Source organism: Mycetomoellerius zeteki, unplaced genomic scaffold (genome assembly GCF_001594055.1).
Source record: "Mycetomoellerius zeteki isolate Tzet28-1 unplaced genomic scaffold, Tzet1.0 scaffold102, whole genome shotgun sequence".
NCBI lineage: Eukaryota > Metazoa > Arthropoda > Insecta > Hymenoptera > Formicidae > Mycetomoellerius > Mycetomoellerius zeteki.
The window spans coordinates 1,364,675-1,392,224 of NW_017255933.1; the positions used below are offsets into that span (position 1 = coordinate 1,364,675).

General features: G+C 39.5%; 5 protein-coding genes across 9 annotated transcripts in view; 3 read left to right on the plus strand and 2 right to left on the minus strand.

The window, feature by feature from the left end:
• The window catches only part of LOC108731785 (Heterogeneous nuclear ribonucleoprotein at 87F), a 75,899-nt gene extending 74,818 nt beyond the window's left edge, over nt 1-1,081 (plus strand). Inside the window, exon 4 of the mRNA XM_018462291.1 lies at nt 402-1,081. Coding sequence (XP_018317793.1) covers nt 402-1,081 — 680 coding nt within the window. The remainder of the gene's footprint in view (nt 1-401) is intronic.
• On the plus strand, nt 7-15,801 carry LOC108720296 (protein split ends). 5 transcript variants are annotated; one of them, XM_018444213.1, is made up of 11 exons: nt 7-120; nt 402-1,021; nt 1,180-1,360; nt 1,615-1,906; nt 2,183-2,920; nt 3,003-12,234; nt 12,351-12,467; nt 12,604-12,717; nt 12,908-13,654; nt 13,869-14,027; nt 14,241-15,801. In XM_018444213.1, the coding sequence occupies exons 3-11, from the start codon at nt 1,261-1,263 to the stop codon at nt 14,367-14,369; spliced, it is 11,628 nt and encodes a 3,875-aa protein (XP_018299715.1). In that variant the 5' UTR covers nt 7-120; nt 402-1,021; nt 1,180-1,260; the 3' UTR covers nt 14,370-15,801. The 5 variants fall into 5 exon arrangements, with proteins under 5 accessions (XP_018299715.1, XP_018299723.1, XP_018299732.1 ...); XM_018444221.1 differs by having other exon boundaries at nt 2,195-2,920; XM_018444230.1 differs by lacking the exon at nt 12,604-12,717.
• A 1,157-nt stretch (nt 15,802-16,958) lies between these two features.
• Nucleotides 16,959-20,082, minus strand: LOC108720572 (peptidoglycan-recognition protein SA). Its single transcript, XM_018444664.1, has 4 exons — nt 19,969-20,082; nt 19,265-19,475; nt 18,763-18,881; nt 16,959-18,437 (listed from the first exon to the last, which is right to left on the minus strand). The coding sequence occupies exons 1-4, from the start codon at nt 20,021-20,023 to the stop codon at nt 18,253-18,255; spliced, it is 570 nt and encodes a 189-aa protein (XP_018300166.1). The 5' UTR covers nt 20,024-20,082; the 3' UTR covers nt 16,959-18,252.
• Nucleotides 20,083-20,483: 401 nt separating this feature from the next.
• Nucleotides 20,484-22,975, plus strand: LOC108732078 (alpha-ketoglutarate-dependent dioxygenase alkB homolog 4). Its single transcript, XM_018462716.1, has 5 exons — nt 20,484-20,663; nt 21,851-21,974; nt 22,078-22,172; nt 22,248-22,675; nt 22,752-22,975. Exons 1-5 carry the CDS (start codon nt 20,562-20,564, stop codon nt 22,900-22,902), a joined length of 900 nt encoding a protein of 299 aa, XP_018318218.1. The 5' UTR covers nt 20,484-20,561; the 3' UTR covers nt 22,903-22,975.
• A 312-nt stretch (nt 22,976-23,287) lies between these two features.
• Nucleotides 23,288-27,550, minus strand: part of LOC108720614 (CD63 antigen) — a 4,734-nt gene continuing 471 nt past the window's right edge. The window contains exons 2-5 of the mRNA XM_018444725.1: nt 24,565-24,753; nt 24,290-24,460; nt 23,884-24,105; nt 23,288-23,714 (exon numbers count right to left, since the gene is read on the minus strand). Coding sequence (XP_018300227.1) covers nt 23,517-23,714; nt 23,884-24,105; nt 24,290-24,460; nt 24,565-24,753 — 780 coding nt within the window. The 3' untranslated portion in view covers nt 23,288-23,516. The remainder of the gene's footprint in view (nt 23,715-23,883; nt 24,106-24,289; nt 24,461-24,564; nt 24,754-27,550) is intronic.

Here is a 27,550-nt window from a genome sequence, read left to right on the forward strand (position 1 = left end):
GACATCGTGGAAGTCTGCCGCCGTCATCCTGGTCGGCATACGAGCCGACGAGTTCGAGGTACGGCGGTGCACCGCCGCCACCTTCGCCTGCCACCAATGACGCTTACCAAGACGAACAAGGTAATCTCATTCTGATCCAGTAGAAGAGTTTTTCATCATCATAAGAAAGACACGCGTGTAGTTTCTATATATTTGTCACTTGTTTGTGTGTTGAACCATTAAAATGAGAATGTCAAAGATAAAAACCGCTCGATGTCAATGTGTAAAGAATATGGAAATTTAGTTGCTACAAACTGTAAATATTCAACGATGAACTTTGATTTGCATGAAGAAAAATAACAAATACACATTTCTTTCTCATATTTATCACGTATTTAATTTTAATCATTCTTCTTTTGTAGGAACTGGTGGAGGCGGTGGTAGCGGTAGCAGTGGTGCTTTGCGACAGCACAAGAAACAGCGAAGAAAATCACGAAGTGGGAGCAGCTCGCCAAGCGGTAGCAGTCGTTCCGGAAGTAGCAGCAGCAGTCGAAGCGGTAGCTCGGGCGGCAGCTCTTCCGGGGGTAGCACGTCGCCCGGTAGCTCTCCGCATCGCACCAGCAACGTAGCCGTCACGGAGGATCGCAGGCCGTTGGCCATCTGCGTTAGAAATCTGCCGGCACGTAGCAGCGATACTTCCCTCAAAGATGGCCTTTTCCACGAGTACAAGAAGCACGGAAAGGTGACGTGGGTGAAGGTCGTCGGTGCAGCCGGCGACAGATATGCCCTAGTCTGTTTTAAGAAACCTGAGGACGTGGAGAAAGCTCTCGAAGTTTCGCAAGATAAGCTATTTTTTGGATGCAAAATTGAAGTAGCCCCTTATCAAGGATACGATGTAGAGGACAACGAGTTTAGGCCGTACGAGGCAGAACTCGATGAGTACCATCCGAAAGCAACAAGAACATTGTTCATCGGTAACCTCGAGAAAGACGTTACCGCGTCCGAGCTCAGGAAGCATTTTGAACCGTTCGGCGAAATAATAGTGAGTTCAAATTATTTTGAAATTGGAACATTCGTTTATGTCAGTATAGAAATTGAATAAAAAGCAAAATCATCTGAACAAAATGAGAAAGCCAAATAAAAATAATAATCTAAGCCTGATAAACATTAAGACGAACATCCCGTTATATTTGTTTGCAGGAAATTGATATTAAAAAACAGGGCGCCGTGTCAAGTTACGCTTTTTGTCAATATTCGGATATCGGTAGTGTTGTTAAAGCGATGAGATCAATGGATGGTGAACATTTAGGTGCGAATCGAATTAAACTTGGATTCGGGAAGTCGATGCCGACATCCTGCGTTTGGGTTGATGGTATCGGAGGTATTTTATTATATTTACTACATTTTTTATTATATTTATTATTCAATTATGTACTAGTAAGAAATATTAAAAGCACAGTTATTTATCAAAATGCAATAGAACGATGTGCAAGTAGTTTTATTTTATTAAAAGTTACATCAGACAGTAGCATTAAAATTTGTAAAAATAAGATATTAAAAAAGAAAGATTTGGTACAATACCAACAATGTCAAAACACGGCATTAAATATATTAAATATTCTTTTCTTTTTTTAGATTGCATGTCCGAGAAATACTTAAATATGCAATTTCATCAATTTGGACCGATAACTCAGGTAGTGGTAGATCGTGAGCGTGGTCATGCTCTGGTCTTTTTCGATCAAATAAGTTGCGCTCAAGCTGCCGTGAAAGAAATGCGGGGAGCTGCACTTCGTGGCCGCCGTTTGCAGGTCGATTTTGCCTCAAGGGAATGCCAGGAAACATTTTACGAACATCTCGAGCGTCAAGGAAATACTAGTGAAAAGCCTTGGGATTCGAGGCCTTCGCCAGCATCTTCATTTGACGTGACGTATGTATACTTTTTTTATAAATCAATTTTATTATAGCTAAAAAGTACCTCGATAAAATATGAAATATTTAATATTGATAAAGCAAGAAATTTTTTTTTAATGTGCATATTTGATATTTAACAATCTTTATTTGAAACAATTTCTAATTAGTCTAAATTATTTGATATTCTATTAGATTATACTGATAGTTTATTAATGAAATAGACGCATGCTTATGTATAAGTTCACGAGTTACAATCAAGAACTTATAAAACGATTGCATTCGTGATTCGAAGGATTCCTTCTAGGCGGGAGCGTAGTAGTTTCGACTCGGCAGTGACGGTGTCGAGTTCGAGCAACAGATTTACACGCTATGATACGCCCCCGCGATCAAGAACGGCAAATTACTCGCGAACTTCTGGAGGCAGTACACCTGGTGCGAGTCCAGCCCATCCAACAGCGATGTCACGAAGTAGTAGACGATCCTATCAGGATTCCTACTACGATGGTGATTACGCTGAACCGACGTCGCGACGGTTTCGTAGCTACGACGAGTTTAGTCAAGGCAGCGGTGCAAGTCACGACGATTATCAGAGCAGCGTACTCAGTGACAGCAAACTCAACGACGATGATTGCCCGCCACCATCACGGCGTCACACAGTGCAAAGCGTCGTTACGAGTGTCGACCCACCTGCGCCACCGCCACCGTTATTACCTCCACCAGACATTCGACATCTCCAAAAGGAGCGCGTCCATTTATTGGAACAACTCGAAGAATGTCACAGTAGCGGCGACGAGATTGGTTTCGTGCCGAAGAAACGTGCTAAACTTGACAGCTCGTCGACGACAGTACTTTGTGAAGATGACGAGCCGGAAATCGCGTCGATACTCGTTACTTCGCACTCTAGTAGAAAAAGCATGGACTTTAGGCGCGTTAGTGATAGCAAAGTAGTGGTGCATCATAGCACAAGGAGAGGTAGTTGCGAGGGCAGGGGTCCTGGACCTTGTAAACGTCGTCGGGATACCACTAGCAGGTGAGCTGTGTTAATATTTAAATATAATAGAAAAAAGCATTTAAAAATTATCAAAACTAAAATAACCGTATTTTTTTTACAGGCATCATGAACATCACGATGGATCTCGACCAGGTACTCCTCTCGTTGATGAGCGACCGGAGAATTTAGTACCTAGCGAACCAAGACGATTTAGAGAAAGGAGTCACGAAGGTCCATTGTCGCTGCCTTTACCAAGGTTTGCGGCTCAAATGTTGAATAATAACAACAATACAAGCAGTAGTAATAACAACAATGGCAGCAGCACTCGATCGAGCAGTGCCAGCCTCGCCAAAGTTGCTAGTCCGCCATGTGCCAGCTTATCTACTGCGCCCAGTCCTCGTGCGGCTCCACAACCGCCGGCTTCACCGCCTCCCAGACATACCAGCTCGAGTCCAACCAGTTCCGATAGCGAGACAGCGCCACAGTCCCCTAGTCTGGAGGAGAGGATACGCTCTCTGGATGAAAAGTACGAAAAGTGGTCTGGTTCGAGAGCATTGAGTGCTGCTGGCGGTGATGCATTGGCAAAACTTGATGCGAGCGCTTCAGAAAGATTCCGATTTCGACATAAACTGCTCGATATGGATCTCCATGAAGTGCAACCTTCCGATATTGTGAAGTCAGTTCTCGCGAAAAGAAGCGTGTTCGATGAAGACTCTAAACGATTGGAGAACTTCAGTGAAAAGTACGAACCGCGGGAATTCACTGGTGTTATTGGTGTTAGTTCTATGATCGGGAGCACCGCTGGTCTTACCACTAGCGGCTGTACTAGCAAAGTTTGTCTGCAGTATCCGTTTCCTAGTCATCCGCCGGTACAGCCGACCAGCGGTATTTCGGTTAGTCAAGTCGGCATTAATACGTCATTGTCCGCAAGTTTGACCGCGACGACGACTTCGATGGCCCCGTCGATGTTAAAGACCGATCCGCGGATAGTGCAACATAACTGCATACATCCAACGCCGGCGACGCCGATTACACCTGGTACTTCTATCAAGACAGTTAGTCCTGAATTACCACCGGTTTCTCTACCAATCGGTCTCATTAGTGGAACAGCAGCCAGTAGTGGTAGCGGTAGTGGTTTAGCGTCAGCCAGTAGTCTTCTAAGCAACAATGGTAGCATAGGTAGCATTCACACTCTTGGAGCCTCGACACATCGGGGATTGAGCATCTCTGCGACCACCGTATCGCCCACGGTGACCGCAGCGTCAACAGATGCCTTCTCAACTGCAATAACACCAGCGGTACCTGTTGCGACAACCTCGTCAACGGTAGCAGCAACAACAACGATGTCCGTAACAGGCACAGTATCTTCCATGACTACTACCAGTTCGATAGCTCCACCGTCTTCCATAACATCCTCATCCAATTCTTCCTCTTCATCGTCATTATCCACATCTTCCACAGATTTGACTCGTTCTCGTTTAAAGAAAGAAACGAGTGGTAGCAGTCGAGAGAGCAGAGAGTCTCGCGACGGAAAGGATGGCAGAGAGTCAAAACATAATAAAGGGAAAGATTGTCAAAGAAGATCACGAAAGGAAGAAGCCGATGTTGAAAGAAATCGCAAAGATAAGGATGAAAGTTTAAACGTTGTAAGTGATATCGGCAACACGGATAATCATAATAGAGACATTAAAGAAAACAAAGAATTAAGGTATGAACGGAAAGAACGAGAAGAGAAAGAAAGGAGAGACAAAGAAGATCGTGATAGACAAGAGCGAAGGGATAAGGAAGAGCGTGATCGACAAGAGAAAAAAGAAAAAGAAGAACGTGAAAGACGGGAAAAGGACGAAGAGAGGCGAGAAAAAGAAAGACAAGACAAGGAACGGCAGGAAAAAGATAGAAAAGAACGGGAAGAAAGAGAACGCGAGAGAAAGGAAAGGGAAGAGAATGAACTTAAAGAAAAAGAGAGACGAGAAAAAGAACGTATCGAACGTGAAAGGAGAGAACGAGAGGAGAAAGAACGACAAGAACGGAAGGAACGAGAAGAGCGCGAAAGGAGAGAACGGGAAGAACGCGAAAGAAAAGAGCGGGAAATTCGTTTGGAGCGTGAAAAGCAAGAAAAAGAACGTCTTAAAAAGGAAAGAGAAGAACAAGAAAGAAGAGAAAAAGAAGAACGAGAAAGAAGGAGAGAAGAGAAGGAACGTCTCGAACGAGAAAGAAAACGAGAAAGGGAAGAGAAGGAGAGACTAGAACGTGAACGTCGAAAAGAGAAGGAAGAACGAGAAAAAATGGAAAAGGAGAAACGCGAGAAAGAAGAACGAGAGAGACTCGAAAAACTTGAAAGGGAAAAGCGACGGGAACGCGAAGATCAAGAAAGGCGGGAGAAAGAGAAGGTCGAGCGCGAAAAGAGAAGAGACCGCGAAGAAAAGGACAAAGACAAGAGAGAACGTGACGATAACAGACGGCAGTCGACTGAGAATCATCTACATCCCTCTATTCCGCAATCTCAGAATCAGATTGCTCCGGCACCGGTACCGATCAAGCGTAGGTGTTCGTCGCAAGATTGCCCCACAGACGAAGACGCTAAGCGTGTGAAAATTTCGGATCATCGGCGAGACAGTAAAGACCGGTCTAAGCAAAACAGGAGATCCGAAGATCGCAAGCATCGTAATGATTCGCATCGTTCTAGTCGAGAGAGCAGGGAGAGTCGTGACAGTAAGGAAAGTACAACGCAAGATAGCAGGGACGGAACGCATGGCGAATCGACCCGGGAAAACAATTCGAGGGACAGCGGAAACAAGGAAAAACAAAGGAGCAAGAAGAATCGATCGGAGAAGGAATCGAGAGAGCGTAGCCCAAGAGTCTCACACGAATCCGATAAAGAATTTTTGTCAAGATTGGAACTTTCCAAAAGAAACGACTCGAGTCCATCGACGGAGCAGTCTTCTGTGGGAACAAATCACAGAGACGCGCAACATCATCAACAGCAACAGTCTACAGTAAATTCTCATAGCGATGTGGACGATGGTCCTCTCTCTACTCACGAAATACAGGTGACGAGAAATCCATCAGCCACCGATACAGACAGCGACGAGCCTAAAAAACATTCGATCTTCGATATTGTCGATGACGAGCCTGCTTACATTAGCATGTATGATAAAGTGAAAGCCCGTTCAACGAAAAATATGCAAAAATTAGAAGAAGAGAAGCGTCAAGTACGTCTAAAGGATAAATTTTCGCAGCTGAAGCAAAGTCGTGCTAGACGAGAGGAGAAGAAGCAGTGTACATCTTGGGACGGAGATTCAGTGAGCAGCAAAGCTCTGACTGAGGACGAGGCTACTTCCGAATCGGATTCAACGAGAACCAAGTCCCTCTCGAGAAAGGGCTCGCGATCTCGCATTCACTCGGACACAAGCGAGGAGGAGGAACCATTCAACAACAAGGTTCGGAAGGCTGTAAAGACGGAGAGATTCCTCGAGAGCGACGTCGATCTCGGCTTTGCCGATACTGAGGAAAAGCAGAATCCGCTAGAAACTTCGAATGTTATCGTTAACAGCGTACATACGAATATTAAAGAGGAGCCTCGTACGTCCGACGAAGACGAGCGAGTCGCTATTGGTTTCCGTACGAATCATCCCACGATAGTGGTGAATAATCACGAAAGGGATTCGCGAAAGAAATCACACAAAAAGAAACAGAAACGTCAGAAGAATAGCATCTCGAGCGAAGACAATTTGAAGGTCGAACCGAATGTAGAACATAAGAATAAAGCTGATGTCATTACGTCGAATGCAGACTGCCGGCCGAATCACGGCGCGGAATTAACTACTGTCACTGCTGCTACGACCATTGTCACAACAACGTTGGAGAACGCGGAGGAGAGAATGCGGGCCGATAAGAAGCAACGTAGTAAAAAGGAGAAGAGACGTGATCGGAACGGAGAAGATAAAGCTAAAGCAAGACGAAAGAGGCTCAACAGACAAGAGGCGAGGGATTCTCAACGTATGGAGGATATCTTCGGACCTCTGTCGGATGACGTTGACGATGCTCCACCTAACACCTTCTTTAACAGATTTGGTAACATGACGTCGGAGAATAGTGCTTACGCTTCGGACAGCGACGGTGGTCGTAGCTCACTCGACATGGATAGAGTGAGACGTAAAACAGAAAAGAAACGGCGTCATCAGCCAGAAGATGAGAACAGCGTTGATTTAGCTGAAGCCGGGCGAGAAATCGAGGCGAAACTCTTGCGTATACCGAGTTCTCCGAAGACCGCCCCCGCGTGCACGACCGAACCTAATGATCATGATGTCTTTCGATTTACTGATGATAATGATAGCGTCGAGCCGTCCACACCTTCGACAGTACCGGAAAAAATCAAGGAGAAGAAGAAGAAACGAAAGAAGTCGAAAGAAGAACGTAGTCGAAAGGATTACCATCATCATCATCATCATCATCACCATCATCAAGAAAAGAGCAGTGAATTACCTTATTTGGGTGCCGAACCTAGTCCACCGAGAGCGAGCAGTCCACTAGTATCTAAGACAATATCACCTAATTTGTCCACGTCTAGAGAAACATTATTAAGTCCTATACCTAAGGTGACTACCAATGTATCGACTGTGCCGTCGATCACTTCACCAGTTGTAACTAGTAACATTCAGACTCCCAAGTCGGAAAAGAAGAAGGACAAGCTTATACCCGGCTTTGGAATAGAAATAGATGAAACAATTCACGAAAATGCTGTGAAAAGTATCTCAGAACCGGATGAAAGGGACAACAGTTGTCAATCGCGAAGCGGTAGAGAGGAACCGGAAGTACCTGTATCAACGACACCACCGGCTCAAAACGAGGACAAACCACGAGTGGCAATATCACAAGAAGAAACGGAGGATGCCGTTGCCGCGTTGCTCGAAGAAACGTTTGGCGCCTCGACGGAGGACTTCTCTTATGAGGGCGAAGAGGAAGAAACGGAAGCTGACGGGGTTGCTGGGACACCAGCCGAAGCGCCCCAGGAGGACGTTGAAGAGATGCAGCAAGCGGTAGAGAGTCTGAACGCCTCGACGGGAGAGGGCGACGCGGACTTGAAACCAGATACTCCACAGAGCGAGCATGATCTCCAAATCGATACGGACACAGAGGAAGATCCGAATTATGAGACGGTCGATCTCACGCAACCGCCAAAGACACCCGATATACCATCGTTCTACAAATCTCCAACGAAGACGTTGCCTATGGCGCCTATTTTAACTGCGCCTGAGAAGTCAATCGAAGTACGATTATCACCCGCAGTTACGAAACCACAGAGTCCACCTTCCGTAATTGCTCATTCTTGGAGTTTGAATGAACACAATAAGGCACGAGAACCCGTGAAATCTCATCAATTAAAAACTAGCGAATCAGATACTGACGTAACCAGTCCAGAGAGAACAGCACAGGTGCAAAGAACGTCCGCGTCACCGCCACCGCCTCAATATAAACAGCCTATGCTAGTTCCTTGTAGCGTACCGATCAGTGACGTACCGAAACCACTCTCCGTTCCAAGTTCCCGACCATCGCCGATCACAGTGCAACCTCTGTACCAAAGACTCCCTGTATCTCCACAATCTCAAATGGTACCGATGCGTCAAGCATCTCCTAAAATGCAAAACGTCACGACAGTTTCATCTTCCAATACAACACCGTTGCCGCCATTAGTCCCGTCAAGAATGCCTCCTTTAGTACCGTCGCAACCATCACCGCGCGTTTCTCAACCACTTTCGCCTAACGGACAATGGTCACGGAATCCTACGTTAAATCCGCATGTACCCAACGTGGGGAAAAGAAAACCGTCACCGCCACCACCTACTAAGATTGCAGTATGCGTGCCTATTCCCGCTCATAGACCGGAAACACCAGTTCAGCAAATTTATTCGACTGCAGCGACTCAACAGCCTGTAATACAGCATGCCTCTGGAATGGTGGCACCTGCACCTGGCTATCCACGCGGCGGTTTACCGCCGTTGACCGTGAACATTCCACCACGGCCTTACATGCCGGTGCCACCATTGGCATCCGGCATACAGGTCAAGAGCTCGCGCGATGTCTCTGGCAAATCTGTGATTGAGACGTTACTTCCTGTAAATCCGAACGAACCTCAGAGACTAGACGAACCGAAATTATCACCTGCCGTTATACCGGAACCAACCAACAAAGCGTCTACCTCTCCTAAGGTTCCCTCGCCGAATCAACCACCTACGTATATACCTGAAACTGCGAAGATAGAGATCAACGCTAGCACATCCAGCCCAGTATTTGGCAAACCTTACATCACGGATAGTTACACGATGTCACCTAGAACGCAGAAGCAAATTTCCGTACCCATTACAGATAGCAATCTGCTATCACCAAGACAAAAACAGGAAGTGTCGAATCTTCAACTTCTAACTACACACGTACCTCGCTCTTCTACACCAAGTCCTGTGATCGTGGCTCACGGTCATCTACTTCACAAATCTATGCACTCTCTAGGTCCACAAACAGTCTCTTCTTCGAATCAACCATTGATAAAAACAGTTGTACCTATAGTTCCCCAACAAGTAACGCCGAACACGACATCATCGGTGCTCAGCGATAAGTGCGTCATTCCGCAAACACCCGTTGTTTGTCAAAGGCAGTCACCTGTCTCTCAAAGTCAAGTAGTCAAGTCTCATATACCCTTGGTATCTACAGTGTCACAGACGATCATAACCAGAGTGGTACCATCCACTGTATCTTCTATGTCAACTTCACCGGTGAATGAGCAAATCACGCCGGAATGTTTAGAACCACGTATAATCCAAGGACAACAAACAAAATTAGAGTTGGATGCTGAAGCGCAAATTAACCAAACTGCTCAACCGATGCAACTTACACCTCCTATACAATCTACACCAATTGATGAGATAAAGAAGGAACCAGCCGACGTCGAGCAGGAAGAAACGATGGAAGAAGCTGCGTATAATGTAACTGAATCCGAGATGCCTGTGAATCCACTATGTATAAAAGAAGAAGACGTGAAACAGGAAAAACAAGAAGTGATTAACACGGAGATCGCACCATGCATTCCTAAAGTCGAACCTGTCGATACAATTGTGCCGAAACTCGAAACGGAAACTCCTGTAAAACTGGAACCTACAAATGAAATTAAAGAGGAGGAGACTGTAAAGGAAACTGATGAAACAGAATTAGATGAAGAACCAGGGGAAGATCTGTTGAAAGAGCCGAACACAGATCCTCTCGCTATTGATTCCAAGGAAGATCCAATCGATAGCAAGGAAGATAGTGATTACTGGTCCGCAAAGGAGGTGAATATCGAAAGCGTTATAAAGAAGGTTGACGCTCTATGCGATGGTGAAGGTAATGATGGTGATGACGAAGCGCAACAGGGCAACGAAAGCATGAATAGCGATTCGCATGACACCAGCAAGCACGAGTCGGATTGGTTCGATGCCGAGTCGACGGAGGGTGAGAATAAAAAGAACTTCGTCTCGGCTGACGATCAAGACGAGAGTGTGGAAACGTGCGAAAACGAGTGTACGAGGAGTCGTCGCGGCAGGACGAAGAGTAGGCGCGGTAGTCGCGGCGGGGTTACTACCAGGCGAGGTGGCAGAAACGCAAGCGCCGTCTCTCATCGGCGAGGTGGTAGAAGTTCCAGGGGTAGCAAACATCATGTTGAAAAGAATAAGTTACCAGCTGATGTTTATGAATTCCACGATGACAGCGAAGAGGACAACGCCGGTCGTCCGCGACTTATTCTCACTATTAAATCTCCCGGGCCGAATGTTACGGGACCGAATGCGCAACCGGCGACACCCGTGGCCGCGGTCAAAGAGGTGCCGCCGGAGGAGTTTGTCTCTCCAGCTGCCAACACGAGGAAATCTAGAAGATTGGCTGAAAGAGACGGCAGCCGCAACACGATTGACGATGTCATCGAGGACGTTGTTCGCGGATCACCTACGAATAAAGGATTAATCAGCAGTAATGCTGGAAATGTGCATGCTACTAGGCGAAGCACTAGGCACAATAATGTTCCGCGTAGTACAGTGCAACAATCCATCGTGCCGCTGACAGAACTTCGCAAATCACCGAGAGGAAGTCGCAAAGCAGCGAGGCGAACATCGGAGAATAATGACGACAGTGGAGAGGAGAAGGTAAAGGAAGTAACAGCAACGCCGCAAGAGACTCCGATCAAGGAAGAGCCGAAATTGATTCAGCCGGAAAGTCCGAAAGCAGAGGAACCGATTCAAACTGTTACACCAGCACCGTTGAAGACGGTATCACACGAACCGATGACATTGATCGATCCAGTTACGGGAATGCTGATACCGATGAGAGAATCCGAGGAGGGCCAGTACATTCCGGTGTCTACGTCGTCTGGTCAGGCACAAACTATCAATAGAACACTTGTCGAACCTCGAAGCAGCGTATTACCTGGCGCAACCCCGACCAACGAAGTATCACGAACGAAACTTGTTTCCGAGGGTTCTGTCTTAGTACCAGTAGAGCCGAAGAAAGAAGCTGTTATAGAACACGCATCTTGTCAGCCGACACCAACCCAACAACAAATCCAACCGCAAACCAGCGTAATTACGAAACCACAATCGCCGGTGGTACAAGTCACCTCCATTACTGTTGCACAATCTTCGACTATCGTGACTACCGTGACTGCGACGACCGCACCAACTACGACGGCGCAACCAATATCCACCTCGTCTTCGCAAACGAAACCTACGAGTCTCAAGGCGCACGTATTGAACGCCAGTAAGCTAGTAACATCGGCTCAACAGCAAGTTATCACAAAACCCGTAGCTCCGAGTCTACCTAACCAAACGATAGTACAGAACATCGTCAAGCCACCCGCGCAAACAGTACAGGGTCTCAATTTGCAAATACCACCCAGCAGAGTCGTGTCGCCCAGCTTGAGCCCACGTACGAAACAGGCGCCACTGACTCCAACGAATGGAAAGCAAGGTCAACCAATGTCTCCTGTGCTCAACAATACTGGAGCACCGCCTAATCCCAAGCAACATCTTCTTCAAGCCGCTAAGCAACAAACATCGACGATAGTGAACATGCCACAAAAACTGCCGATGAATATACATCCTGCCAGTGTGAACGTTAGTACTCCGACACCATCAAGAATCCATCAACCGCAGCCTACCGCTCTAAAGGGTATCAATGGACAGCCTCATCCGCTCAATCCGAAAACGCACTTGCTGCAGGCTGTGGTTCCACCGATTGGAACGGTAGCGAGTTCACCTACGCAACCGCATCTCGTCAATCCTCAGATCTCAACTGTCGTGAACAGTGTCCGACCACCGGGACCAAAAGCTCCTGTACGTAAACTTTTTATAGTAGAGGAAATACTTGAGACATTTTAAACTCGAAGGAAATATAGGCCAAAAGTTTTAAATCAGCCCTGATTAATATAATATTTGGAAACTTATTTCAGACCACTGGACCAATGGAACCGCAAAAGGTGGAAGTGCCAATGTCTGGTTGTATTATGGTGCCGACTGCGAGTCCGCAAAGTCGTAGTGTACCGATGCCGACGTACGAGCCTCCACTGGTAAATATTGTATTTCAATTTTCTTCACCAATTTTATTCACGCGTGTGTTTAAAAATCTTGCACTCGAAATAATAATAAGATTAATCCAGAATACGTTAAAGCGGCGTTAAACTAACTCTGTTTGGTTTCGGTTAGCATGGAAGTACGGGTGCTACTCCACCAGGGGGTCAGTATGGTCTTGTCCCCCCGCATCGTTCCCAGAGCCCTCCATTGCCTCCACCTGCCCATCATCATGCTAATACTTCACAGGTACTTACTTTCTAATATTCTTTTAATAAAACACTTACGTGCAACTTACGTGAAAATAAAGCAAGGCTTTCATTTATTGATTATTTTGACAGATTGCATGAAGTTTTAAGAAATGTTGTTGCGTATTTATTAAGTAAATTGGTGTAAAAATATTTTGATTTGAATAATTATGGAAATAATTCTATTACAGAGTGAAGTCGTCAACCATTACGGAGGATTAGTTCGTGACCACTACTTGCATTCTCAAATGTTCCAATATCAATATCTCCGCGCGCAACAGGAAGCGTTAACGGCTCCTCGCATAACTTATCACATTCCAGGAACAAGATCTCCACACGTACCTTTAGATCCGAAACTCGAGCCTGGTATAGAGGACAGTCACAGTCCTCCTTTAGAACTGAGACGAGGCACGAGAACGCCTCAGGATCGTACTACTGACAGTCCGCAAATTGCTCATTTATACGGAGGAATGAGACCGTTACCACCCCCTCCATCACAATACACGGGAAGTAATCCATCGTTATCTGGCGCACCGGCTAGCGCTAGAGCGGGTTACGGATACGAACCACCACCCGCTCATTTGCGTTCTCAATATCCTGTGGCTGGCAGCGAGGCTCCACCTGAAATGGGTAGAGCTCCTACGCCGGATAGATGTAGGAAACATCAGGTCGTCACCCCGCCGCTTTACGCGTCTCAAGTGCCACCGCAAGCGGATTCGTTTCAGATGCTACTCCAACGTCATCCGGTTATGTGGCAAGGTTTATTAGCTCTCAAGAACGATCAAGCAGCGGTACAGATGCACTTTGTCTTTGGCAATCCCAGAGTAGCCAGAGACAGTCTTCCATGTAACAGCGATGGCTCTACACCGCCGTTGAGAATAGCGCAAAGGATGAGATTGGAGCAAACTCAAGTCGAGGGCGTAGCAAGAAAGATGCAGGTATGTGTCACAATCTCTCCGCTAGATTATAGTATTAGAATTATACAATGTTTTAAATCCTAAATTTATTTGTATTTAAAAATAATTTGTATTTTAACATTTTGTATATAAATAGATTTTTTGAAAATGCTAAAAAATGATCCTACATAATAAATAAATTTTAAATATAATAAACTAATTTTTTTTATATAATATGTCATTTGATGTCTTCCAGACTGAAGATGAACATTGCATGCTATTGGCACTACCTTGCGGCCGTGATGAAGTAGATGTACTGCAACAAAGCAAAAATCTTCAAGCAGGATTCATTATGTATCTTCAACAAAAGCAAGCTGCTGGAATTGTAAATATTGCTGCACCTGGGTCGCAACAGGTATGATAAAATTGTTACGTGTGTATGTATGTAAATATATTTTGATGAAAATTTTATTATTACGAGATTCAAATCTTTTATCAAGTTTAAAAGTTTTATTATATCAGTTATTTTGTTTTCTACGTTATCGCTTTGTCTTTTAATTATTTGTTCGGTTTTAATGATAGAGACCGCGATTAAAATTTAATATTACAAATTAATTCGTTATTTTAGGCGGCGTATGTAGTTCACATTTTCCCTTCTTGTGATTTCGCGCACGAAACTTTGGCAAGAATAGCACCGGACCTACATCACCGAGTCGCAAAAATTGCTCACTTACTAATTGTCATCGCCACGGTTTGAGGCCAATCAGCGACCTACTGGATTATAATCTGATTATATCTCTCGCCTTCGCGCACCGCAGGACGCTTCGCACGTGGTATGAAGCCTGGAGTGTCCGTCTGACACACATAGTTGTGCGACAAACAGAGAGATGCATTCAAGAGGAAGAGCTCCTTGTTAGGAGTTGTATCAGTGACAATCAAACGGAACCCGGCGGTAAGCCGATCTTTAGATCGTAGGCCTAAAAAACGAGGCACGAGGTTGTGCAGTGAAGCGAGGTTAGCACCTGGTTATCATCGTGCGTGCCTCTCTTCGATGAATTTCGCGCGGGCAAGCTCGTTTCGTTCTCTTGTCCCTTTTTTTCTCCTCTTTTTCTTCGAACAGCTTGTGACTCGCGTCAATCATTGACAACGTTTGTGGGATCGACCGACGTCACTCTTGGTCTTTCTGACAAGCGAGTCAGGCACAACCCCAACCCTCAAGACAAGACCTTCGATTCGTCACGCGACGCCCGCTTACTTACGCTTGTCCTTCCCGTAGAGGGAACAGTAATAATTCGTTGCTCTAGATGGACAAGTGGACTGCGAAGCATAATAACGAATAGGAGAACCTTAACGTACACTCGTCACTATTACACATGAGTTATTTTAAGCGAGGTCTAGGCATTAATGATAAATTGTGTAAATTATATAAGCGAGCCACCGAGGGCATAACTACTGTGATTTTAAGTATTTAACGATAATATAATTGCGTATAAAGGAGAAAAGAAGAAGGTGACAAAAAGTAAAAACATATAAGGGGATGCCCGACTAATGGTCCGCGCGGTATGTGATGTGTTTTTGTATAATACTGCTCTATATAAATAATTATGTATTATATTACTGTAACTGATAGTTTGCTGCTGCCCGTTGCTGCTGCCGCCGTCGGTCGTGTCGTTAGAATGTAAATTACAATGTTAGACATCTAGCACAGAGAAACGAGAAAAGTTGGGCTACCCGAGTAGGATTTCCGATCTATTCGTAGATCTATCCATTTGCGTATGTATCATAATTACTCGAAGCAGGATGCGAATTTGTGAATTATCATTATTACTCTTAGCATACTCTCTTAGCGTCATACGTCTTATAAAAAGATTTTTAACGTTACTACTTATTCTTTATCATTATGATTATTATGATTACTATTATCACCAGTGTTTCCAGTGTTGCCAGTGTCGGTATAATTCTAACACATACGCTCACACATACATAAATATATACATACACGTATATAAAGAAACGGAAAATTAAGGGGGGGGGGTACATAACGAATGAAATAAATTAAACGATGAATCGATCTTCTCATTTATAAGAGTCGTATCGTTTCATATTTAATTTATTTCAATAAGTGGCTCTGGTAATACTGATCATTACCCATTCTTATTACTGTTATTATTATTAATATTATTATTATTACAAGTACTATATTATACCACTCTGCTATTACTATTATTACCACTATACTATTACCACTACTACTACTTACTACTACTACTACTATTCTATCACTACTATTACCGCTGCTATTAATTATTATTAACGTTATTACAGCAGGCTAGCTAGGGCATACCAATCTGCACATTTAAGGACGAATGGGGCTTATTTGTCATACTGAGAGGAATAGTATGACCGATCTCATTGACCACTGATGCCCCATACACACTTCCATCCTACAAGAGGTAGATATACTCGAGCAAAACGAACAACAAATGAGCAGCGAATGCGAGTAGAACGTTAACGGTGTTCAATTCACGATCGTTGTTCGTTCGTTTCATTGTTCGTTTGCACGTGCAGTGTACACCTATCTTTACACCCCATCCCTCGATTCCGTCGTACGACGACTCATAGACTCTTTAGCATTCGTGTCCAAGATAATAAATGCGCTTATGTGTATAGACCAGAGATTACACTATATCACACCAAGCCGTCAAAAAACATTTTAAGTAAATTAAGAAACTTATATCTATTTACGATATTATGCTGCTGCGCGTAGGGCGCATGCCTCTAGAGAGTAATCTTCATGCAAAAGTATCAGGGATGGACGAAATGCGCATCCGTTCGTTCTAATTCTAAGCTGCGAGGACACTTTACAAATCATGAGTATCTTTATCTAAAATATTTCATCTTTCTTTAGCGTAAAACTTAATTTTTTTTTTAACATTTCATTAGAAAACGATGCATAGTAAAATTATAAATATGATTCGATATTTGCCAATATTCTTTTATTCCAGATAATTAATCTACCAAATTGTTCGATTACTCGAATTTGGATTAGATTTAGAGCAGTTTTGAAATAATCAGAGAGTTTGGATACTGAGATCTAGATAATCTGGAGTTTAAGGATAAACAGATTAATTATTTCAGATAATTAATTCGGATTTCAGATAATTAATTCGGATTACATTATCTGGATATTTATAGCTCTAATGCAATACAATTGTAATATCGTTTATGAAAATTACGAATATAACTGCAACATTAGAGCAAGAAACACGATCGTTTATTTTATTTACTTATCTCATCGTTCTGCTACTAATTTTAGAAACGACTGACGATTCGATGAATCTATTAATTTTATTTATGGCGATGAACTGCATCGTAATTATCATCGTTCCGTCCATCCCTGCGGTTTACAATTACTTTAAGGCAGCGCGGATACTCGCGGAGCGTGTGCATGTACAGTGTAAAAGATGCGTTGTGGATATGTACAGTGTAGAGGTATAATTGAGCGAGCAAGGTGATAAAAAACAAGAAAACGCGTATATATTATAGCTATGAATAAGTACATAAGGCACGAACTGCGCACGTGTCGCGTGACGTCTCGTTTATTTTCACGAAAGCGCTGTGTTTTCCCCTTCGCTCTTTCTTCAGCAGCCAGTCATATAGTATGTAGGTGCAGGATTACATGTTTTCCTGTGCCGTTGTTACGCGACGCGTGCGCAGGTAGGCGGGCCTCGTCTATCTTGTAAAATATCTGTGAATATTATGATTTAGTTTCTTCCTATTTGTAGGCTACAAGGTATACAAAAAAATGTTTACGTTAATCATTTAAGGAGAATGTACAGATATCACTATATCCTTTTTTGTTTTGTGTTTTACTGTAGTTATTGATAATTATATGGATATTAACGATAATAATAACTATGATTAAAAAGAAAAAAAACTTAAGCACGGCTCGATTGCGTCATTCTTGAAAAACCCGCTAATATGCGCAATATATTTATTCTGTGTAAGAGAACTCTCGGTGATAATGTATCATTTGTATATTAGTAATTACGTGATCTCCTAATAATCGAAAAAAAAAAAAAGAATGAAACTTAAATAGTATTGATATACGTTGCGACGTCACACCGTTCCATCTCCTAAATTCGTCACAATCTCCACGATTTATTTCCGCGCCGTCTACATGCGTTCTTCTGAAATGTTAATGCGTTAAAAAAACGTATGTTAAGAACTTTCTTTTTATATTAGATCAGGAGCTGGACTTCTCGCTAGAAAGGTAATATAATAAAACACAAACTATTACCTCGAATATTGACGTATATTTCTTACGGTCTTACATTCGTCATACTTTTTGTTAATTTTGCTAATGAGTTGCGACAAGACAGCGATAGAAAGCTTTAGCCTGTTCTACATAATCCTATCGAACGAGACACGGATTAATATAAACGGTAATCAGCCTTGCGACAAGAATAGCGAAGTTACCTTACAAATCTTGTTTAAAAAGACTGAAGCTATGTTATAGAAAAATGGATATTACGATTTATGTTATAATTTACAGATTAAACAATTAAGAATATTTTATCTCCGTTATGAAATTTGGGTATCTCGATTTGATCGAGAGCATCCACTTTCGAAACATTCGTCTAAGGATCGCTACTCCATTCAGGCCAATCTTGAATTTTCGTGTAGAGGTAACTTCCAGGACTGGCTGTTGAAATCACCTGTCGTCCACCGAGCACGCGTACATTATTTCGAAGGATACGTTGGGATTTTCCACATTTGATTAATTGATGTGCAGTATCTACCATTGTCTGGTTAGCTTCTTTTCCTGAAAGAAAGATATTGTCCGAATAGAGCAATGTACAATAGCAAAAGAATATACACTGATACAGATCTCGCTGATGAGACAGTAGTGATCAGGGTTGGTAAAAAACATGTTTTAAACGTGTTTTAAACAGTTTAAAACATGCTAAATTGATGTTTTTAATATATTTTAAATATGTTTTTTTATAGTACTGTTTAAAACATATTTGAAGTATTAAAAACATATTTAAGAAGAAATACAGTATATTTTATTCTTAAAAAAAAAACATTAGTCTTTACCAACCCTGGTAGTGATAGACACGTTTCGTACGATTTATCGCGACACTTACGCTCAAAATTCCCAATGAAAACTATACCAATAGATTTTTTATTGTATCCGTACGTATGTGCTCCTTCGCGTGTCCATCCACATCCTTCGTATACGTTTCCATCGCCGCCGATCAAGAAACTTTAAAAACGAAAGCAATAATTATCAAGTAAGTGAGTATCTTCTTCGTATGTCTGTCATCCAAACAGACGTATAGTAAGTATAAAACAAACGGTATTTTATGAAGCACAAAACGTTTACTTGTATTTTAATACAATATAATGAATTTATATGCAACCAAATAGGCTGCAAATATTTAAAATAAATTATAACAAGTATTTAAAAAAAATAAAGATTCTTTTTGTTAAGATTGTTTCGCCGAAATTAGAATAATCAATAAGTTATTGGCATTTAAGAACGAAAAATAAAGTGATAAAAGCTACTTGGTTTATTTATTATGATTCGCATTCCAGTGACTCGAAAAATTTTCGTATAATCATAATCGAGATAATGTTATAGCTTACGAATAACCGATGTCGTCCCAACCATTTGTGTCCATATGATAACTGCGAATGTTGTCGACGATACTACTACAACTCTTTCGCGTATCACATTCGGCAGTGACTGTGTGATGTATTATCACGTAAGGTATCGGTACTATTAAATAATTAACTTCTCCAGGAGGAACACTGCTCCACTGACCTCTTTTGATGATATTCGGACACTCGACTTTTGCTAAAACATTCAATGAAAGATAATCTTAAAATTATTAAATGATTAATTAATTATTTAATAATTTTAATTATAATATTAAAGACATAATTTTTTTACTAAATAAGGAACATCTTTTAAAAAAATTCAATTTCTTCAGGTGCCAATAAAATTTTTCTATCTATAAGAAAATAGAAAACAATTAATTTAGAAAAATTCATATTTTATAATAGCAGTATTTTACATCCTATATATAAAAGCAATGACAATTAATTGAACTGTCCTGTATATATTTATATGAACTCGGTCCATGTTCTTCTATTTTGGGAAAGTAACTATAATAATTAATGTGAGATAAATGGAGAATCCTTTTCTTCTTTTTGCTGAAGTGTTTTTTTTTTCACGAAGGATAGAAGATTGTCATAAATGTATAGAGAAACGATCGAGATACATTTCGCGCAAATAATTTCATAGAATTTCATAAAGTGAACAACAGTGAATTTAGAAAGATACTTACTGGCAAAACTGGCAGGGAGTGCCAGCAAAAGTACGAAGCAGATTCTCGACATCATCCTCACAACGTGAAACGATGTGCAATATGAGGAAATGGTCGAAAGATTGGAATATAACGCCAACAGCATTTATCATACATCGGCTTATGACCTACGGCGAAGTGATAATGAGAATCATAATACTGAATAATCATGATTACTTGACTCTGCATTTTTTAATTGCAGCAAGGAGTAGGAATCGAGATGGAAAAATTAAAATATGGATTTGTTACTTATTATAATAAACGAATAAATTATAATATCTATTAATTATATATTAATAATCTTTATTATATAGATCTCTCTCTTTCACTACCTTGGAAATTAATTATAATTAATAATAATTAAGAGCGATTTTTTCTTGAATTGATTTAAATAATGGGGAACAAAATATTCATTCTTTGTTAGAATCGATATATCGATAGAAGCGATAACTTGTGCTTGTGTGCTTTCAAGAATTGACTTTTGTAGTTTTGTGTTTGTCAGGTTCGTAGTTCGCGATTCGCATGCGTTTGTCATTGTGATTCTACGTATTTCTCGAAAAGAAAAGAGAACGCAAATGGAGACCGTTCGATCATGCGGTTGCAAAGGGATACGCTCATGCTTGATTTGCGAGACCGAATATGAAATTTCGAAACCGGATCTGAAGAACGAGTTACAGGTAGAATACGGAGCACCCTAACCTATCTGATACGCATAACATCGGAATTTCTCGCGATTAGTCGTAAAATTTCTTTTTTCGAAAATTGAAGACACAACTACGCAATTACGATAAAATATATGCATTCCAGGGATTCCCCTGATAATTTTACTAATATATATATCTTTCAGTTGATAACTCGATTATATAATATATACCCTGGTGAAAATTTTTCTCAGAATTTTTCATATAATTTTTCAGAATTTCTATGTAATTTTATAACTTTCTTATATTTTTTATAGGAATTGGAACATTTTTCAGAAAATCTACATCTTTTTTCAGAATTTTTCACATATGTTAATTATGAAATATTGTAAGATTTCTAAGATTTTTTATAAGTATAATTTCTGATGAAATGTTATAAAATCTAAAAAAATTAAAAATATTTTTTTTTAAATTATGAGATGAGAAATCTTAGAATATTTCAGAATTCACATGTATGAAAAATTCTGAGAGAAGATGTAAACTTTCCGAATATTTCTGAGTATTTCTGAAAAATGTTCCAATTCGTATAAAAATTATAAGAAAAAATTTTCACCAGGATATTAATTAATATATTAGTTAGAGATAATTCAATTAGCGCTCATGAGCAAAATATAATATTTCTATTTATATTTTTATTTCTATTTTGCGATCACACTTGCTTCATCAAATCCTTATTATAATTCTCATTACAAAGATATTTTGTTAAAGGCTTTAATGTATTTTAATTTAAAATAAAGCAATGTACTCTCAAAAAACAAAGTAATTCCTAATAATGTTCTGTCCATAAAATATTTTCTTGCTTATTATCTCTCATGTAAAAATGATCTTTTCTGAAAAGAAATTTATATACCTGAGAATTTCATCAGTTGCTGTCTTTCTGGTATCTCCTGTTGTACTAGTCTTGAATCTGTTCTTAGCTGGTTAAAATACTAGTAAAACCAATTACTGTTTTGAAAAGATGAGACATACATTTTATTCCTTATTTTATCCTGCATTAGTTGTCCACATCTTAGAGAACATAAATTTTTATAACATAGATTGAAATTAAGAAAAATTCTTTTACAGAAATTCAAAGACTATATAATTATACAAATTTTCTAAAATATATAATTATTTAATTCCTTATTTTTTAATTTATGATATATTTATATACAATTTTACAGAAAAGCAAAAGTTACATTTATTGTCCATATTGTAATAAATTATTATCTGGATGGGATATAGACGAATACAAGAAACATCCTAATCATGATGGGAACTTGATTGATTATCCTGGTGTTTATATCAAAATATAATGTAATTACTATATATATATATAGTATTTATAATATATTTTATAATTAATTAATATTATATATATATGTAGTTTAATAAAAAATATATATGTCCCAGCTAGATTTCTTAAAGGAAGATGAAGCTGAAAAGCTCATGAAAGCGCTTGATGATCTTCCTTGGCAACCTTCACAAAGCGGTAGAAGAAAACAGGTATAATATCTCTAAAGTATTTAGACAAATATATATATCTTTACATATTATAAATTAAAATATTTTAATTTATAGAATTTTGGACCAAAATGTAACTTCAAAAAGCGAAAATTGCAATTAGGATCTTTTAATGGTTTTCCCAAAACAGCGCAATTTGTACAAAGAAAATTTGAGGAAATACCATTGTTACATGGTTTTAAAACTGTTGAACAGTGTACGCTTGAATATAATTCCGAACGAGGTGCTTCTATAGATCCCCACATAGATGATTGCTGGATTTGGGGAGAACGCATAATAACTGTGAACGTTCTCGGTGATTCTGTTTTGACTATGACTCCTTATCGTGGTCCAATAACGCGATACAATTTAGACTACGTTTCAAGTTATGATTCCATCCTAGAGAAAGACGTATGCGATGATACATTTTTGGATATTGATGATAACGTGGTAATACGATTGCCGATGCCTGCAAGATCACTCATGGTTTTATATGGTCCAGCAAGGTATAATATCCAACTAAATACTAAAGACAAAAGTGTATTCCACGTAATTATTATATACATGGTTTTTATTTGATAGATATAAGTGGGAGCATGCTGTGCTTCGACAGGACGTCACATCGAGACGCGTCTGCCTCGCATACCGTGAACTAACACCTCCATATCTCAAAAATGGACAACATCAAGAGGAAGCTTCTGAAATTTTGAGGCAAGCTTCACTCTTTTGGTGATATTAATAAACAAATTTAAATTATTGCATTTGTTTATAAAAAAAATTGATAATTCTTAAGATATATTATTTAACATAATGTAAATACTATTTTAATAAAGTTATTTTATTCTTAGCATACAGTGCATTAAGAATGTACAACGAAACATCTCTTACAATAGTCTGTATAATATTTTAAAATAATCCTTATTTGTCGAATAGTCTTAATAAGATATTATACTGTGTATTTATATTATAAAATTTGAATTTAAATGTCAAAAAATCATTAAAATGCAAATTATTTAAAGCAAACGATTAGACTGTTCGTAATATGTATTATATATATATATATTTACTAAGATAATATATTAAACTATATATAATAAATCAGATAATTATTTGGTAGTAAGTACTATTTTTCTTTTGTGCTATCCGACGGTCACTCGTTGAGCTCTATCATAAAAATAAACGTAAAAACCAATAATAAATATTCTCATAAATTTTTATATTTTGTTAAAAAAATAGGATCTCTCTATTTCTCTCCTCGATTACTCAATTTTTGTGAATTTCTTTGTGAACTCAAAAAACATAAAAAAAATACGGTTTATACAATTACTCGATTTTTACATCAAAATATTAACATTTCTGATCGCCTTTCAGTGGATACTCTGGCGCCATGTACACTATGGGAAACGTAGTTATGGGATCCGATTTTCCCAATGGTTCATAACCGTTCACTAGATTCTCTCGTAATTTCCAACGACGCCTCTCCCTTTCTGTCTTTTGACGCCTGATAGCTCGGCCAAGCATACACGCGAACATGATTCCCGTTAGCTGGAAAGAGAGAAACAATTACGTAGATTTATCATTTATTCAGATAAATTACTGTTCAGAATTGTAGTTTATCCTGCAAGTACTTTTTGATAGGATCAGCGATTCTGAATTTTGACGTGCGAAAAATGGGATTAGAGTTATGTTAGAAAAAAAAGCTTAATCTACTAACCTGAATAAGGGCGATCGCTACAGCTCCTGTGCCGATGTATAACGCACTACGTTGAACAATAATAGAAAGGCGGCTGATACAACCCTCCTGATATTTCCCATAACAGCGATCTGAAAGCTCATCCACTAGATATGCGCAGCAAGAGTCAGGTACATCTATATGCGTATTATTGAACGGTACGTAGTTCCAATCTAGGTAGCTATTATACCCACAACAACGTAACTGTAAAATAAGAAAAAATAAAAGATCAATTATTTTTCCAAAATATTTCTTTCTTCATAAATAATATGTTAAATCTAAAAAAAAATATGTCATTTCCAATTCAATGTTATGTAGAGTGTGATCAATGTCAATTGTCTTAATGGATTTTTTATATTTTTATCCACAGAACGATCAATTATCTTACTCTAGATTGCATAAAATCAATTGCGAACTTGGCTTCTTCGTTCTTTTCATATTGATGCATCGTCAGGTTGATATTCTCAGCCAGAAGATCCTTAATACCGTCTTGCAAGGCATACGCAGCAAAAGCGGTGGCGAGTTCCATTAGCAAAACAACAGACAGCAAGACTGCAAACTAGAAGTACATAAATGTAATGTATATCGGAATGATGCGTATCGGAAAGAGAATACCATTTGAAACAGAAATACGATAGAGAAATACGATATTCGGTTGCTTACCACAAGGACCATACAGGTGCTTTCCCTGAGTGCACCGCAACATCCCATAAAAGCAATTATGAAGACGAGTATTCCAATCACGATTAAGACGGTGGCTGGTGAAAAATAGCTCGTATCCAGAAAATGCGAAAAGTTCTCATAAACAGCGTAGATCGTCGTGCCGACCGATATTATCATAACCCCCGTCAACTGTAATGATAATTTTATTATATATTATGTTAATCGCAATTAACTATTGTTTTCATTATGTCATTAATTTTTACGAGAAATCTTCGTTTCTCTGATATATTAAACAATTGTTAATAAACTGCAGAAAGCCGAAGATATGTACAAACTTTATCTAAGGATTATTCGGCCGACCTAAAGTCAATGAAGTCTTTTTGAGCAAAAATATGATTAGATATTTTTTACATTTTAATTAGACAAAACGCACTACCATCTAGAAACTAAGTTCATTAATTAAGGACTATATTAGAATCTCTAAATAATATTAAGTTTAAATTAAAAGTTGTTATTTTTATATTAGCATCTATGAAGATTTAATTCACTTGAAATCAATTTCTTAAAAGAAATTTTAATATATTCATGTTTATAAGAATCTTTTCCTCATTTCTATATTCTTATTGTAATGTTCGTGATTTTTAGCAGCCTATATATGTATTATTATTTCTGCTTATAGCGGCAATTTAAATATGCAGTATCGCATATGATCTGTGAACATGTGATATACTGAACATAATAATATATGTTCATTGTATATAGAGTATAAGGTTTCGATCATTTCCGTAATACGCGGTTTCTCTGACATTAGTTATATAATACATGCGTCCTCGCTCAAATGTAAACTTTTTAGATTGGAAAGAGGGTACAACACTTTTGTGAAGCATATCACTATGTACATATACGTTGCCATCGGTCTCTATTTGTTCTACAAGCGGGCCGTGTAATTTCCTACGATAAGCCGCTCTCTTGATTCTTACACGTCTATGTGTGAGTCTACCTTAATTCTCACTGAAGATCCGAAATAAAATATGAAATCGTTCCAAATATATTTCGACAGGTTGTCGAGAAATATATGACGTATTAAGGTAAGAAATACTTCGGATAAGATATCGATGACCTATTAATAAACGATATATCGTGGAATTTATTTTTGCTCCTGCTGGCTGCAATACAATGAAATCAAAGATCGAACAAGATCTTGTTTGTGATCGACCGTTATACCGGTCTGTGACCTTTAAAATTTTTCGTTCCATATTCATGTGCTAAAATATTCTACTTTGTTAAAATCATATTATGTGTCGCGACATTATTGATTATGAAGATAAATTTATCTATACCGATAAGAGCGACCACAAAATCCCATAGGTAGGCGTGATACAACGCAGGCTATTTGAAACGTTTTCCCAGTATTGCGTTTTATCTATATTTGAAAACAACAGAATGGCTTTTATATTGCCGATTCGAGATTTCGAATGTCAAGGTCGAGGCAAGGTTTTGCTGGAAAATTACTGCCTTTTCCCAGTATGTTTTCCTTTACATACAGGCGAGACAAGAAATTTGAATAAAAGTCTGATAAATTATAAATGTTCCTATAGGCAATACATTTCTGACGAGCATCAAACTGATCATCTGACGATTTCATTTGCGATAATCTTCAGCCGCTATTATCTGTACATTTTGCGATAACTAATGTCGCGAAAGGAACATTGTTCTTATTACTACTTCTTTGTTTAATTGAGAGAGAGATATATACAGTGCTAATCGGGTTGCGCAGCTGTACAGGTTCGTCCATCCCTAATAATTCAACAGTGCATAGCCTTGTCTATGTAATATCGACCGCAGTTCGAAAGTGCTTCTCTCTAACAATGAAACTCAAACTTCATGGCCCACATCGCTTTCTCTGTAAGCCGACAGAACAAAGGACATAATAAACATCGATAGGGGACACTCGCCCTTCGTATCGTTCATGTTATTTTATTTCAACACGGTATCGTGTTTAACTTTTTTTTTACTTCCACGCATGGCATAAAAAAATCTGATTATCTCCAACTATTTAATACCGAAAATCGGTTTAATCGATACCGCTGGGACTTGGTCTATTATAATTTCGAATAATCAAAATGTTATTAAACCGCAATCTTATAATATTATCGATTTTTTAATTTTTCCGCGAACGCAAGGACGCTTGCCACGTATACGCGAAAAATGAATATCTGAGTCATTCTTTTCCCCGACGTTAATCGTTATATTTATGTTATCAGAATGTCTGCTAGCAGACATCGATGACAACTATCTCGAAGAAAATTGATAACCAATGCGATAATTAATACTGATAAACGATTAGCGTTTTTTATAAATTTATATAATATATTATATACATATATTTATACATATAATGTATTATATAAATACTATAATATATACTTATATATTACATTGATAAAAAATGTTAAGGATAAAAGACATACTTTAAATTAAATTGGATAAATTTGGCAAATGTGTGTACGACTCTTTGACGTTTGTCAAAAGCAGATGTTAGCGATTGAAAGCATTTTTCGCCGCAGATCGAAGCCTCCTGTTTTACATTCAGACATCATCTATACGGTCGGTATATAATAGCAATCGATAATTATGGACGAGTGTAAGACACGGTCTAGGTGAGGACACTTGGCTTACGACGCGCAATTGCACCTAATCGGGCTTGTGTTGCAATAATACATTTTCCGATGAGCCTCGATAACGTGCGATTCATTGCAGAGTCATTGGCGATAACTTTGTAAATACTTGAAGAGTCGTAATGCACGGACGTTATCTCCAAGAATATACATATCTTTCGACGGACTCGCGCGACAACGCCTTGTCTCGCGACGAGTCCTTTGTTTCATTTCGCGTCTTTCGAGATTCTCAACGATTCCCCGAGTTACGAAAAGTCAACGGTACTTTTTTTATTTTTTTTCCCCCCTTTGTTTTGATCGAACGCGTA

Excerpts from the sequence above, each read along its gene's own strand:
- LOC108720296 (XM_018444213.1), top strand. The coding sequence starts at position 1,261 with ATGAGATCAATGGATGGTGAACATTTAGGTGCGAATCGAATTAAACTT. Across the intron at positions 12,235-12,350 it reads CACCGGGACCAAAAGCTCCT|ACCACTGGACCAATGGAACC; the intron begins GTACGTAAACTT and ends AACTTATTTCAG. Across the intron at positions 12,718-12,907 it reads ATCATGCTAATACTTCACAG|AGTGAAGTCGTCAACCATTA; the intron begins GTACTTACTTTC and ends ATTCTATTACAG.
- LOC108720572 (XM_018444664.1), bottom strand. The coding sequence starts at position 20,023 with ATGATGTCGAGAATCTGCTTCGTACTTTTGCTGGCACTCCCTGCCAGT. Across the intron at positions 18,882-19,264 it reads TGGGACGACATCGGTTATTC|TTTCTTGATCGGCGGCGATG; the intron begins GTAAGCTATAAC and ends TCGTTTTTAAAG. Across the intron at positions 18,438-18,762 it reads TTTCATTGGGAATTTTGAGC|GAAAAGAAGCTAACCAGACA; the intron begins GTAAGTGTCGCG and ends TCTTTCTTTCAG.
- LOC108732078 (XM_018462716.1), top strand. The coding sequence starts at position 20,562 with ATGGAGACCGTTCGATCATGCGGTTGCAAAGGGATACGCTCATGCTTG. Across the intron at positions 21,975-22,077 it reads TTATCCTGGTGTTTATATCA|AGCTAGATTTCTTAAAGGAA; the intron begins AAATATAATGTA and ends TATATATGTCCC. Across the intron at positions 22,676-22,751 it reads GTTTTATATGGTCCAGCAAG|ATATAAGTGGGAGCATGCTG; the intron begins GTATAATATCCA and ends TTTATTTGATAG.